The sequence below is a fragment of the Anastrepha obliqua genome, chromosome 1 (genome assembly GCF_027943255.1).
Source record: "Anastrepha obliqua isolate idAnaObli1 chromosome 1, idAnaObli1_1.0, whole genome shotgun sequence".
Classification (NCBI taxonomy): Eukaryota; Metazoa; Arthropoda; class Insecta; order Diptera; family Tephritidae; genus Anastrepha; species Anastrepha obliqua.
Genome location: NC_072892.1, coordinates 69143955 through 69160520, shown reverse-complemented (window position 1 = coordinate 69160520; position 16566 = coordinate 69143955). Strand labels below are relative to the sequence as shown.

The following is a 16566-nucleotide window of genomic DNA, read 5'->3' as shown; positions in this document are numbered from 1 at the left end:
ATCCCACTTTTCTTTAATTGACATCATAATGCTGGGAGGGGGAAATGTAGTGGTGCTGTCGTGTATCTCCTCATGCTTCACTCATTTCCTCACATTTCTCCCCACTTGTATATTGTGCTGCAGTGGACATAATTTCTTACTTATTTCTTCCGTTCCTTGTGTTATTTTTATTATCAAATATTTTCTTTTAACTAAATAACTATTATGCACCTTCTTACAATGTATTGTACGCCCGTTTTTAAAGGCACTAGCACCAGAACCAGCACCAAAAAAAATCACTGGCAAATTACATAAATAGATTTGTTTTTTTTCGTGCTAACTACTTGTGCATATATTTACATACATATTTTTGTATGTATGCACAATTATGTGAAATTATTGAGTGTTTCGTATGTGAATGTGTTATTAGTTTTCATAAAGCTGTGAAGGAACACTGCACCAGATGGCACAATTGCAATTACAATTTTTATACAAATTCATAGGTCGGGAGCTGATGATAGAAATGAAAAAAAATATAGGCCGGTTCTGCATTCCAAATCGGTTTGAAAAGCGAAATGTTACAGCTCGCCAAATTTTTTTTAATTTGGTTTTTTTTTCACTTTCGAGGAAGACCGATCGATTATTTTTATTCCGATGAATCAGAGGCAACACTTTTAAATGTGAACAATTTGCTCGGAATTGACAAAGGAATAACGGCATTTATTCGATGCGTTTCCGAGCAAATTTTAAAAAACCGGAATGGAGAACAGGCCTGATAATTGATACGCGTGGCTGAAATTAAGAAATTATTTGCTCGCAGTTTGGGAGTCTGATCAGATTCATGAGGTGCGAATGTGACTAGCGAAATGTCTGTCAAACGAGGTCTTAAAATTAAAAAAGAAATATATATATATATATATATATATGTATATCTGTTGTATATTTGAAGACAAAATCAAATGAATGGTGGCTAGGATGTATGGAGGCTGATGAGGAAGCCTTTTTATAACTTAGCAATTATGACAGTTTTTTTAGCAGTTTCCATATAAACAATTTAACGTAAGAAACTGTTGTCCAATAAATATGGTATAGTGTTTAATCTGGTCAGACGACGAAAGAAAGAGAAGGGCATAAATTTAGCTCATCATTGTCATAAATGTCAGATGCGAGCGAAAAATTTAAAAACTCATTTTTACTGGGACCAAATTTTTTTATCGAAGATTTACAAAACCCTGTTCTTAACACGGAACTTATCACGTCGACAAGCACCAAAGGTCAATTAACGAAAATTCTAAAGATTAGTAAATCGTACTACATTTCTCCCATCAGCGCTCCAGCTATAAATTTTGTATAACTTTGAACATGCACAAATAATTTTTTTTGTTCCATGATTTACTCCGCATTATTATTGATAAATCTTTATTTATTATTATTTTAATATTTTTAATAAAATTTTTTATAATTAATTTGTATTATTAAATCATTATTATTTATCATTAAATATTCTTATAAGTTGTAGCGTGCAATACATAAAATGATATATTGTATATATTATATAAAACAAATTTTCTAATTTTATTTGAATTTATTTTTTATTTAATTCCTATAAATTATTACAAATTACCCAAGATTAAATATATTATTAAGTAATTTAAATTTGTGTTGTAATTTTGTAAAACACAATCACCAAGTCAATGGTAGTTATTGTAATGTATCTTCACTTAATAATCACGCAATATTTACTATTACCACGTCTTATTACACAGTTATATTTGTGATATTCACAATCAGCAAATTGTTTCTCTTGATTGATTAATTGAATTGAATTGATTTGATTGATTGATTGATTGATGATGTAATTGTACCTATTTGATTTGCTAGGTTATGTTTACTTCTTTCTTCCTTAAAAAACCACACGCACACACTCAACCAAAACCTTTTTTATATTTTATTCAAAAACTTACTAATTCGCATTTTCTTCCATTTATCTCCTCACCAATCGCAGGTGTTGTCTATGAGCACAGATGATTACCGCAAGGCGTCATTATTTGCTACCGGTTCCTTTGACCTGGATTTCCCCATACCAGACCTAATTGGCACAACAGAAATCCTCACAGAAGAGCATCGGTAAGTAGCAATGTTGCTAATATATTTTTTTACTAGGGCTTAATAAATATTATAAAAAATATAAAATCAATATAAGTGCGTGTTTGGTTCTAACATACCTGTAGGTGTATAGCTTTTTTTTTACTTTGACAGCTAACGTAAATTCCCTGATGTATTAGAAATATGGTTTTTGGTTCGATATTTACAAAATGGATTACTTTTCGCTTAAACAAAGTTGGGAAATATCATAATCGAATCTCGACACCGGTAATGCCAATTGGTCGCTTAGGACCTACCGTTAAAGATAAATATTACGCCAACCATCCAGAAATGATTGAAGAGTTGAAATATGGTTGGAAGTTGTATTGGTGGCAAAACTCTTGGAAATGTACTTAAAAATTGGGTTGACAGAATGGGCTACTGTAAAGCCATGGAAGATATTTGTGTTCCATTTTAATGGCGCGTCTTACTATTTCAAAAACAAACAAAAATGAATAACTGTCTGTTTTTTTATTTATAGTCGAAGTAAATTAAAGTACAATCGCTAGATGGGCCTCTCTTATGTATTAGAACCAACGAGCCAGGCCGAAAACAATGCGAACTGCAAGAACACTTTTTGTAATAATCCCTTAACAGATTACAGTAAATTTTGCGAGTTTCGCTTTCCATAAGTAAGATGCAATTATTGACAATGGTAAAAATAATACCCTTCACAGTTTCAAAATAATCCTGCTTTCCAAAGGAAATCATATTTTACCAAGCACATCCCTATGAAAAGAGAAAATAAGCGCTTATTATTTGAAAATGGTAAAAAATGTTTTATTTAAAATAATGGTTATGATCATTCTGGTTGAATATTCCTCCGCACCCCTCTCCCTTTCTCTTTCAACGCTATCAAAACGGCTGAATTAGAGTAACGTCCAAATAAGGTCATCTCTGGATCTAACCTAATGGTTATTTATATATGATGGCTCTTTCACATCTTTTAGGCAATTTTTAAATGACCTTTCAAAAAATGGTTTGTCTTTTCAACCAAGCTAATCATCGAGCTATTTCTTCATGAGAAAGGAATAGCTGTTATGTAAGTGCGTTTTCCCCCATCGATCAAAAGATGAGGATTACCTTTTGCCGACAACCTTGAGTTCTAAAAGTTCTACCTAGTTTTAGATGTCAATAACCTGTGCATGTATTGAAAAAACTATTGGTTTCATTTTAACTTATGCAGTTAAACAACTGAAAATCAATCGCTTGCGTGCCGATATTGATTTTTAAAAAAAGTTTCATGAGCAACTATGACGCAAGCTATGTTGATCGAGCCATATGGCCAAAAATGCGAAAATCAAAATATTATACTTTATATATTAAAACTATTAAACTTTTAAATGATCATATAGAAATTGCTTATTAGTATAGTATAGTTTACTGTACTAGGTGCAATTGTACAACTTCCCTTCAAAGGTACTAAAACTGGCGAATTATAGCATCTCCAAGTGACTCCATCTCCTTTAAGACAATTATCTAACCTAACCTAACCCAATGGACATTCGCAAGTCATACAAACTTGGAATTGATATCACAAAGAACGCATTAATTTTTCGTCCAAGTGATGCCTCTCATGGGTAACCATAGAACGTAACCTAATGTATAAACTTACGAAGTTGACAAACTGAGGGCTTTAATAGCGCTCCACCCAGTAGTTATGAATCTAACATTAAGGGGGGAAGCTGGTCTAGAGCGCAAAAAATGGGCATATTTTATGAATTTATTTTGACTCAACAAAGGAATCAATCGAAAATCTGTGAAATAGGTTTAATAATATAGCTTTCATGGTACAAATACAAAATTTTTCGTCTGAATTAATTTCAAAATGGCCGCTGTCCAGCAGTTCTCCTAAGGCGGCTTTTTTTCTAGTGGGTCCATTGCCGAAGACGTAAACTCCTTAATTTTTGTCCTGGATCAAAAAATAAATTTTTTTTAGTTTCTATATAACAACAGAAAGAGACGTACGTAGGATTTTTTCGATATTTTGTTTTTTCGCGAAATGGTGCACGTTTGAACAAAAAGTTACAATTTTCACTATAAAGAACGACATAAAATTGTTGATTAAAAAAAAACTATGTAATATAAATAAAAAATACTTACGTCAAAATTTCGTAAGAATCGGTAAAGATTTGTTCGAGTTATGTCTTCGGCCAGTTTAAAAAAAGTGATTTCGAGAAAAACGCGTTTAAAGTTGTAAGTATTGTAAAATCATACCTGCGAGGCACTGCCGTCGAATGAAAAATTTGGGCATTTAGACATTTTTGCTGGCATCCCTCATTTGGTATATTATTTCTAAGACCCTAAAGCACCTTTTAAAACAAAAAAAAATTTTTCGATTTTTTCAAAATTCTAGACCAGCTTCCCCCCTTAAAGCCTTATCTTCTTCATCCCTCTCAATCACTTCGACCCTTTACAATCGGCCCGTACTCACATTCAAAACCCACTGAACAAAAAAAGAGTAAACAGAAAATATTTAAAAATTGCCAAAATGCCTCCTCCAGCTCCACCTAGCATTGAAAAACAAATTAACACGATATGTCATTTGCGCAAGTAATCTAAATTTTAATTACTTATCTGAGCTGATATTTCGTTGGCGATTAAATCTTTGAGTTAATCAATTAGCTGTGCGCAGTTGAAAATTTGCATTTGAATATTTAATTAAAACTGTACAATTTTTGTGACGTTCACATGCATGTAAAGATTAAAGATTAATAATAATCATTTGAAATGATTTGCATAAGCATTTAGTACACATATACACACATATTCACATGCCCACATACCCGTATTAACCTAATGAATTATGCAGTTGCGGAGCTTTGACAAAAACAGTTGATTAATATTTTTACTTAAATTTAATTAGTAAGTCAAAAAAACGGTACCACTTAGTGTCAAGTTGCAATATTACTCACCTTTGTTATTATTTTATTTTATTTATTATTATTTCTTGTTTTTCAGTGAAAAACTTTGTGGACACCTACCTGCACGTGCTGAAGGCTATTCGTGGTCATTGATTTTCAGCACATCCCAGCATGGCTTCTCGCTGAATTCGCTCTACCGAAAGATGCAGAAACTCGAAAGTCCAATCCTAATTGTCATACAGGATACAGATAATAATGTAAGTGCCAAATAAATTCAGTTTCTGTCTGTAGAATATTTTACACTACAACCAATCATTTTTTATAGGTGTTTGGCGCATTAACGTCCTGCTCCCTGCACGTCTCCGACCACTTTTACGGCACCGGTGAATCGCTATTATACAAATTTAATCCCAGCTTTAAAGTGTTCCATTGGACCGGCGAGAATTTATATTTCATTAAAGGCAATATGGAGAGTTTGTCAATTGGTGCTGGAGAGTAAGTAGTTGATTTAATTTTTGTTAGCTACAATAAATTTATAAGGCTGTAGTATATTCAAACACATAGGAAAGTGATGCGAATCAATCCAATGAAACGAAAAACTTAAAACTGTTTTCTATAAACCATTGGATTGTTGAAAATAGTTGTTTAAAACTGCTAACGAATTTCCCATTGGGAATGATAGTAAAAGGGATTTTCTATTAAATAGTCGATTAGTAGCAAAACTGTTGCCTAAACTGCCTCCAGAAGAAATGGGTTCCCGGAAGTCTGGAGCACATTCTTCGAAGTTAAAGGTATTTTCATAGGTAATGCTAAATTGATTTTATTCTTTCTCATCCCACGAGCTCCTACAGAAATTGTTCTTCGTGCTCCATCAGTTCAGTTCCCCTTTATAAATTTTTCCTTTCACATTCCGGATACCGCTTTGTACCAGTACCCACTACAGATTGACATATTTCAAGTAAGTTGCTATCGACGTCAAGGCCTTGAACGCAGCTTAACAGTTTAACAGTATAGAAAGAAGTCCAGGTTTTAAGTAGCGAAGCCAATCATGCTCACTAGCTGTGCAGTCATGTAAGTTGCATGGATCTTGACTTGAAAACTCTGCACTAGTATGGATGTCTGTAAGCCTATCTCAGTGAAAGTAATGTAATGAATAGTAATGTAGGAGAGTGGGGCGAAATTGCAAAGCTATGTCTTAGCTGACTTATATAGGGTTTTTCAGTAAGAGCGCTTCAACTTTTGAACTTTTTTGAATAAAACACAAACGGTTTGACTTTTTTAACTAATTGTTTTTTTATTATCGAGGTTGAACATATACATTTAAGTATGAAATTCGATTTCTTTTGCATGACCACCGCGTGCACGTTTTACGAAGTCCAATCGTTGAACCCAATTTTCGACCACTCTTTTGCATAAATCGGCCGAAATTCCAGCAATTTCGCGTTCAATATTGGCTCTGAGCTCACAAATCGTCGCCGGCTTGTTACTGAAGACCAATGACTTCACATAACCCCAAAACGGGACGGCTTGTTAAATGGACCGTAAAATGGCCGTAATGCTCTTAAAGTAGCAGCAACAGAACGATTATTTTCATAAAAAATTTGCACGATTTGCAATCGTTGCCCAAGTGTGTAGCGTTCCATGATGAAATGTATACTAATGAAGTTTACAAATGACAAGCGAAAAATAAAAAATATTACGTCGTTCGCCCTCCCTATCGGAAAAAAGTTGAAGCGCACCTATTGAACAACCCTTTAGTAAATGTTACATTACGTTAATCGGATAACTTCCTACTGGGGAGACGTGGCTACCAACGGTATAAATCGATAGTTGAAAGACGGAGAAAGCTACCAAAACCGGGCTCGACTCTTCAATTATATCGTCTACCACATAATTACAACCTCGTCTAATGCGGAGATCTTAGAGAAAGTAGCAACTTTCTACAAAGTAGTTCGGTCCGCCAGACTGCACTGAAGACTATAAGAAAAAAGGTGGTGAAATCATGAAATTATGAAGAAATATCGTGCGTAGTTGATGCCACTGAGTCATTCCAACATTAATCTATGCTAGGTACACGAATATAGAAATACCGAAAAGAGTGGAAAATTTGGTTAGTACCAAACCAAGAGCATCGATAATGCCTACTACTTCTTTAAAGGCATAATCTGCTTCGGATCAGAGAGCATGCTGATAGAACTGATTGATTGATACCCAAATAGGATATTTTCGAGTTTGCCGTATTCACCAGGTGGCTCATCTTGATGGATGCAGAATATTGTGTAGCAAGGGATTAGTAGAACGACAATTATATTCAACGTCAAATATTATATAAACACGCTTGATAATCACCAAACTGTTGTTTTACAAACAAATTTTTCGCTTGGCGAGGAGCGGAATTTTGCAGCGATCCCTTAGTGTTTTATGTCATAGCGTTGAGGCTAGAATTCAGCGACTAGGTCGTGTCCAAAAGAATCTCGTTTGCGAGGTAATTCTACCTCCGTCTAAAATATGAATTTGAGGATCGCTTTAGCTTTGAGGTTGTTATTGCGGTTACTCATGCGAAAGCATCCTCGGGAAAATTTCTTTGGAAGCATATGAGAATGTTTAAGCGAGCTGCATTTCATATTTTTATTCGCCTGTTTGAAGCAAAACAGATGCCTATGACTTTTGTAATGATTAATTGAAAGCGTACACTGCGTGCGTACAACAACTGAACTCTTCCCCATAAGAGTCAGTCTCTTTCCGAGAATCCATCCAAGGAACAGTGAGTTTTGAGTCATTTAACCCCAAAATTTGCTATAATATTTAGTCTCATTTGAGAACAAATGGAGTTCTAGACGCGTTGTAGTAGTTTTTCTCTTTTTAAATTATTATCACAACTGGCAATATTAAAGACACATCAAAAGCGAGTGATGTATCGAGTCATCTAATACGCTTTCTCTTTGGTTCCATCCTGTCGAAACAGTCTGTTTCCTGGACTTACCGTTAAGTGAGATAACTTACGGCTGATTGCTTCAACGCAATAGGCAGGGTTTTGTGCACTGCTAAACAACAACAGCAATAACTGCAAATATTGCATAAAACGTGAATCTATTGATTTATATGAATGATACAAATTTTGTTTTTCTAATAGCGATCGCCCCTCGGGAGGCATTGAAAAACCTTCGAGTGTATTTCTGCCATAGAAAAAGTCTTTATAAAAAACCCATTTGCCGTTCGGAGTCGGCTTAAAACTGTAGGTCTCTCCATTTGTGGAACATCAAGACGCACACCACAAATAGGAGGAGAAGCTCTGCCAAACACCTAACAGAAGTGTATGAGCCAATTATTTATTTATTTTATTGATTTACATGATTTTCATCAGCTCAATTTAGTCTTACTAGATTTATATTGTTAAAATCCGCTCACATATTAATCCTTTTCTTTTGTTACATCTTCTCTCCTTCTAGTGGTCGATTTGGTCTTTGGCTGGACGGTGACCTCAATCAGGGACGATCACAATCCTGCAGCACATACGGGAATGAGCCACTCGCACCGCAAGAAGACTTTGTTATCAAAACACTCGAATGCTGGGCATTTGTTTAAAATTTTCTGGTAGAAATATTATATATAGAAAAGTAACTAAAACTATATTAATTAGAAAACAACTATAAAGGCAAACAAGCAAGCAAGCAAGCCACAATTATCTTTGTGTATCACCCATTATAACAAAAGTTTAAGCAAATACAAAAACAGAACCTAAGTGAAACTTCTCAAAGTGGAGCAGCAGAATTGAAAACACAAGCAGCCATTAATACGCAGCGAGCGGCAACTGTGGCACGCTGCGGCGAGGGCAATAATTCGTATCTGCAATAAATAATAAATACCTAAATACAATTATATATATAACCTAGTAATATTATAATTAATTAATAAGTGCTGATGATGAGCAAGTTGTTTAGATAAAAGAAGAAGGAATTGTTATTATTTTTATACATATTGATAAATTTCATGTGTGTGAAGAACATTTTTCACCCATACATGTAACGCAACATATAACGATAGCCTTAAAATCACACATGTAAACACACATAATCCCTAGAGGAGAAGAAAAAATGCAATGCATACAATTATACACATACACATACAACTTTAACATATATCATAAACATAGAAATTATTTTATGCGAATCGTATACATTCATATTTACATAAATGCAGTGTCATTACTTGATTTAAGTTGTTCCATTTTAAGGCTACAAGAAAAATGTAAAGGTCGACTTTTCAAAAATCGATTGCTCTACAATAGTTCGTAAAAGCCCTTCTCTAAGTAGACTAACTGTGACGCAAATTCGCAAAGAATTAGCTTGAATTGTATTTTGCTTGCACGCACGGGAAATCTGCTTTAAGAGGCCGAGATTTGATAGGCAAATGTTGTTTTGAAGAGAGCGACTATTTAGTTTAAAAATGTATTTAATCAAATTATTGTTGCGAATCGTGCAGCGCAGAATTTTTTTATTGAATTGTGCGCAAGAGGAATAGTATTAAAAATATTTTGAAATAAAATTGAGAAAAGCTCCACAAAGGGCTATAGTAAATTGTTGAATGAAAAAGTGTTTAATTATCATTGGGATTCTAACTAATTTAGAATGTGTCGAAAAAAGTGTACAACATAAAAAATTAAATAAGTAAATAAACATGAGAAGCGGTAAAACCGTCATACGCAACGCAGCAAATAGCGCGTTTCGAATTTCTGTGTAATTAATTCGTTCTTCAGCTGAGTACCAGGGGATTTGTGCAACTCAAATTCGAACACTTTTAAATTGACCCAACCCAACTGTAACCCAATTATTTTAGAGTTAATACAAAATAAAGAATATATAAAATGGTATATATATGTATATATATAAATGGTTATTTAGAGACCCAGAGCAGAGACGTAATATATGCTGTTGCATCCAGAGCTTTGAGAAGACAGAACATACACACACTTACATGCATACATATGAGACAGGAAGTTGATTTTTGGTGGTAACAATGAAATGAATTATAAAAAAATGTAAATAGAAATGTTGCAATAACAAAATCTTTACAAAAAAATAAATAAAAATTGTGAGCCAGCTGTTAAAAAGGCGTGTTGATTGCGTAGTAGTTTAGGTTTTAAGTTAATGAGCGAAATACACATAATTAAACTAATTTGTATCTTTATTATAACTGTAACTATTATTATTATTATTTAATTGTTATTAACGTGCAAATTTTGAAAATTGTCGTCTTGTATTTTTGTTCGTTTACTTATTTTCTGCTTAATATTAATTTGTAGTGATTTAATACGACGTTCATGTTTAATTAATTATTCGTCGTCCAATGATTACAAACAAGGAGCAGAATTATGAAAAATATACAAAAACTTAAATCAACAATAGGAAAACAAACAAACAAACAAAAAACTCAAATCGCTAACCGCAAATAATGAGTATATCCAACAATTATCATGTGAATGAGTAAATGAAAAATTCAAAAATACATTATTTACAAACAAAAACAATTACAAAACAAAGAAACACAATTTCTTTTATTTCGTTTTTCTTTAATTCCATGCATTTCACGTTCCTTGGTTAGTATGAAGGCGAAAACAAAAGAAAGAGCCGAATTTGTGGAGCAATACCATAATTGCAAATATTAGGATGGGGAATAAGTTTTTTACTTTTATGATTTTTATTTAAACAGAAAACAATAATTATATAAAAAAGTTAATCAATTATATATTCGCCTCTTCCAACCTCTTCGATCAATTTGTTGATGCCGTTCCGCCAAAAATCGCCTGATGTCAAAAAAGTTGTTGAGCCAGTTTTTAAGAACCTCTCTGTTATGCACTCCCTGTCAAACCATATGAAGGAGCGGAAAAGATGGTAATCGGTCGGTGCAAGGTTCGGAGAATAGGGCGGATGCTGAAGGACCTCCTATTCGAGCTCTTGGAGTGCGGCTTTGACGACGTATGCAACATAGGGCCTGGCGTTTTCGTGAAGGAGTATTATGGTCTGACCATATCGATCATGTCTCTTCAGTCGAATAGCCTCATTCACGTGGGGTACCTGGGCAATGCATTTCCCAGTGCTCCATGCGCTGTTTATAACCGCGTGTTGCTCGATGGCGGGCGAGATGCCGAGAAGGAATTTGAAGGTGACTTTCTTTGTTATTTTCATTGACCTCGTGAGGCTTTCAATTTTTCGGTAAATCCCATTGAATGAAGGTAATTGAGAATCATTTTATGATCGCCGTTCATTTTTTCCGCCAATTCACGACTGGTTTGGCGACCGTTCTCCTTGGAAAGTGATTTGGAACGTTCTTCATCGGATTCAGAACGCCTTACACTGTGGGACGTGTCATCGAGGTCAAAGTCGCTTTTTTTTGAACTTTACAAACCATTTCCGGGCTGTACACATGCCTATGACACCTTTTCCATACACGTTGCAAATGTCCCGGGCTGCTTCGGCAGATTTTTGACCTCGATGAAAAGCAAAGAAGAGCAAGTGTCGAAAATGTTGATTTTTGTATCGTGGGTATTTGGTTTCTAAGCCTCAAAACTACAATAATAAAAAATAAAATAGCTCAAAACCATTAACATAGTTTTGCAGAGCAGAAAGAGTTCTATCGAATAAGTACTTACCCTTTGCCAAGCAGGAAACAAATCGTTGTAAAATAAAGGAACTTATTGCCCAACCCAATAATTACCCTTTACCTTCACAAATCATTCAGTTATTTTGAGGCTGTAAGGCTTTTCCAATAGGAACATGGACATTTTAAGCTTCGAAGGCATTTACTAAAGTGCGGTTGTTTGGCCGTAAAATTTTTTATGTGTGTGTTATGAGTGTGTTCGAGTTGTAATAATTGCGGCAGTCTTATGAGATAGCATCACGTTCTGTCACACAATTTCCACAACAATGGTAACGTCACGCATTCTGTCAGTAAAATGTTGACAATCTGATGGCCATTACCAGGTATTCAAGCTAATCGGTGTAAGTTTTCAGTGCGAAATTGAAATGGAAGAGGAAAAGTAAGTTTTCATTTACTGCTCTGAAGTCTAATATTCTCGATTTATTGTATTTAACGCAAAATTAGTTTCGTATGAAACGAAATGATTGATAATTATTTTCTCACAATAATCGGTTATACGTTACCGGAACGACCCGCAGTTATATCCGGCCAAGGACTGTCACTCCAGCAACATTTCCTATACATGTATGGGCAATGTTTATGCTACTACAGGAAAAACAAAAACAACATTCATATTTTCAAACAACACGCTCGGCCCGAAATAACCTCTGCAATACCGTAGCAATATCAGCAGCTATCAGCAACAGACTAGCAAAAAAGAAACAGAGTCGCAATAGTTTAGCAATTAGTGAGTGCGCGAACACACCCTATTCTACACTTAAAAATACACTGTTACGTGTTTGGTAGAGCTCGTCCTCCAATTTCTGGTGTCTTTGTGTTTTTCCACAAATGGTTGTGTTTATAGTTTTATGCCGCCTCCGAACGGCAGATGGTTTTTATAAGGAGCTTTTTCATGGCAATAATACAGCAGCCATGGCCTGCCGAGGGGTGACTGCTTTTAGAAAAAAAACGTGGTCTTTATCCAGTTGCAATCAAAACTGATATTTTCCACGATTTTTTTAAGTATCTCGTTCCATATGAAGTTCTGGCAAAAACAAAAGTATAACTTTTTAACTGGCGAAAATTCTGCCATTGTTCCTAGCAAAGTCTTTTATTCGACATCATAAATATTTTGTTTGCAATTGTAAATTCCCGTCAATATCGAAATTATTGAATAAAATATTTATAGAAAACTAGTATTTTTATTTAAGTATTTGCCGGCCAATATATATGCGTAATTATGTTAAAGCGTATGGAACATACCGACACCAGCATTGGACAATTATCGCTATGCTGCAGTCCTGTTGCTTGATACTCTATTGTCGACGCTCAGTTGTTAATCTGCTGCAATAATACAGACATTTTTGTACAGAATGTGATATTTCAAAGCGTTCATTCAGAAGTATCGAAATGTTTGCCCTTTTTAATGGCAGATGAGATAAAGACTTAAATATTTCGTACTTTTCTCTTTAAACCTAATTCATCTTTAACGTTCCAGTCGAGCTTCATTTTTCTAAAGAAATCATAAAAACAACTGTATTAAACATGACAAGAGCATTTATTTCAAAACTTTACTTACTATTTTGTTGAGAGATGCTGCTCAAATTTTCGCTTTCTTATAAAGTTAGAGTATTGACGCTCAAACACACCCTAAATGTATGCAAATATTTTTATATGCAATATGGATACAAACATGACTCTTACTTCCGGCGGCCACCACTCGGTCCCCATTAGTCTCCCCTTCGGAGATAAAATTTTTTTATTAGCGGCGGCCCCCGAAAAGCAATGAAAAACATTCTACTGTACGGTTCGTTTATGTATGTCAGAGAAGATAAATTTTTAAAGATTCAATATTTGCAATCGCTCTGCATAACGATTGCCGTCTTTAATAGGTCTCACGAGAACGGCTAAATTTTGAAAAGCTTTATTATTATGTATGTATGTATTTATATTTAAATTTGTATATGCAAAAAAACATCATTATTCACATTATATGAAACTGGTTTCTTAGAATACGAAAGTATTTATTATCAACACCTATTTTTCTCCCTTTAAAGTTATCCTACATTCAGATATAATACAGTTGCGTCATAAAGTTCTTTAATCCTCCAAGCATTTTTGATATGCACTTTGTGGTATAGCCATGGAGCTCATCAGGCTTTGATTGATGCAAATTTCCGTTCGTTCACTGGTATTTTTAATTTTGGAAACAGTCACATCGCGCAGGTGAATGCGGTGTGTGAGGCATGAGAACGGTGTTATTTTCGACCAAAAAATACGAATTATTTTACGTACATTTTTCGATAGAAAAAATCGCCAAGCACATTAAAATACGTCAAACCTTCTTCTATCTAGCAGAAAAATACTAAAAGTGCAAAATTGCTGCTGACAAAAAATAAAAAACAAACTCGGATGTACGTAGTCACGAGAGAGAGGTGTTAACCCATAACCTTTTGAGTGGCGCTGCATAGTGATCCGGATTCTCATATGTTAAATAAATAATATTGAAATGTGACCCTAAACCGGCGTAGCTATGTTAAAAATATTACTCCAAGTACTAAAAAAAACAAATTTAAATCTCGCCGAAATTTACCATTGCATACATAAGCGAATCATTGTTAGTTTCTCAAGATGCAAATGGAGTGCTTCAGTCATCCTAAGAGTTGTTTGCTACGCAGACGAAATTATTATTGAATTGGTGAAGCAGTGTTTTCGCGGTTATTATTGTTTCGCTGAGACTCATCAAGATAGAGATTGCGCACCTTATATGAGAATGCGCACCTTATAATAAGAATCCTACAGATTGGGCAAAAGCAGCGCTATATATGGAAGATCGTGAAGACCACGTAGCTTATTGTCACTTTTACTTGGCTACACACTATAAATGGAACTAATATGTCATCAAAACATGCTGTTAAATATACAAATTTATATTCAGGCATGAAAAAGCTCCTCAAAAAAACCTTTTTCTTTTGGAGTCGGCTCAAAACTGTAGGTCCTCCATTTGTGGACCAATATCAATACGCGCACCACAAATTGGAGGGAGACCTCGGTCAAACACCCAAAACGGTAGAAGCGCCATTTATATATACCTACACATATGCTCGCGGATTTGCTTACATACATCACCTCATCAGACGATTTATAATTTTTGGCATGTCGTACGTCAATCATATTTGACACTTGTAAACTAGACGGCTGCGCTATACAAGCAGACAAACAATGGAACGCGTTAAGGTCAAATAAATATTTCCATCATTCAAAAGGAAAGTTATTTAAAAACATGATTCATAATGGGTAATTTTGCGCCAGATCTCAGATTTTTGTATAAAATATAAAGTTCATGTCACAAAACAAATATGGGTGCCAACTTTTTCTACGCGTATTCTAATCCATCAGTGTAATTTAAATAATTATTTGTGCTTTTCTAATAAAACTTACTGAAGTAAATAATCTTTTTTGTAAAAATAATTGTCTTGTCAACTAGCCGTGGTGGAAATAGGACAAAATAAGGTTGGAAAATGAAAATATGGACAATAGTAGTCAAGGCAAAATGCGAAACTTTCTATGAAAACTTAAACTTAAAAGGCCCCTAGAACTATGCCTCAGTTTTACATGTCACGTATACGCACCGTATCCAACAACCTGCTCCAAGCCATCGTGTGTTTATGTATTTGTTGTGGCGCAAAATAATCGCACTATCAGAAGATTTATTTGTTGCAAATAACGTCGTGCGTCAGGTATACTTGACACTTGAGAATTAGACAGCTGCAGTATTTAAACAGACAAGCAATGTAGCGCGTAAATTTAGTTTATCTCATGTAGTTGATAAGTTTCTTGAACAACAGCTATAATCAACCGCATACTTTTAGACATACATTATCTGATGCTGCTGTCCAGTGATGTTCGTGTAATTAGAGGCTTACGTAATGTGGCCAACTACTTAGTAGCACAAAAAGTACAGGAGCTTAGAAACAAAAAAGTATGAAAGTAATGAGAAAATTTGAGCTGAATATACAAACGCGTTGATGGTGTATTATTTCAGAAAATCAATTTTATTGACTAAAAATTAAACTTTGCTGCAAACAGTGAATTGTGTATGGTTGAGGTAATTTATTCAATAAAAGTATTGAGACGACTAACTTTTTGTATTTTTTTGGATCAGTTAAGGAAAACTTAACGTAAAGAGCAGTATAAAATATTGCATAGTACATTTGACTGTACTAAAAAGTACGAAGTACAACGACCGGAATAGAAATACAGTTGCTCACATTAGGCATGCAAGCACAATTGCAAGTCTAAAGGGCCGACGATGATACTAGTTTAGAATTTTCCCAACTTGAGAATAACAACGGTGTACAATACTCTATGCAATATATGTTGAGCCAACTAGACATTTTTTCTTCAATCACGAAATTTTCACATAATATACAATTCATACATATATATGTATGTGTATTTTGAACCATAAGAAAATCGTAAACTGCTGTTTAACTTTCACCTCAAGTGTGGAAGGCTTTACAAATTTTATGGATTTCAAAGTTTCAAAGTTTGAAAGCAGAATTCGAAAAATTGTTATAAATCTATAAATATTCATACACTTATACTTTTATATAAAATTAACATGTGAAAATTATATGAAAGAGAAATACAAAAGAAGTTTTAAAATGTTCAATTATACAGTTCGAATCATAAATAAAGACATATCTCACTTAAAATCAGTGTTGCTAGCTTTAAGAAGTTATGACAAAACTTTACTGATGTGAATTTGGAAATGAAAAGGGCTTAAAATGCGATGCTTCTATCGTCGCACACATCACAACATTAGATCGGGCATCAAGTTCCAAATTTATGACAAACAATTCTTTTTGCTGTTTTGTAGAATGGTCAACAAAATTTTTTTTTATCGATATACTCTGGATAAGCATAAACTATGAATTAG

General features: G+C 34.3%; 1 protein-coding gene across 17 annotated transcripts in view; it reads left to right on the top strand.

Annotated features, from left to right (window-relative positions):
* The window catches only part of LOC129253536 (TLD domain-containing protein 2), a 323786-nt gene extending 313250 nt beyond the window's left edge, over positions 1 to 10536 (top strand). For 16 of the 17 annotated variants that reach the window (XM_054891966.1, XM_054891965.1, XM_054891964.1 and 13 more), the window contains 4 exons: positions 1985 to 2106; positions 5086 to 5245; positions 5314 to 5483; positions 8438 to 10536. In XM_054891966.1, the coding sequence (XP_054747941.1) occupies positions 1985 to 2106; positions 5086 to 5245; positions 5314 to 5483; positions 8438 to 8573 (588 nt within the window). In that variant the 3' untranslated portion in view covers positions 8574 to 10536. The remainder of the gene's footprint in view (positions 1 to 1984; positions 2107 to 5085; positions 5246 to 5313; positions 5484 to 8437) is intronic. The other variant, XM_054891960.1, reaches the window with a different exon arrangement.
* Positions 10537 to 16566: the final 6030 nt, after the last annotated feature.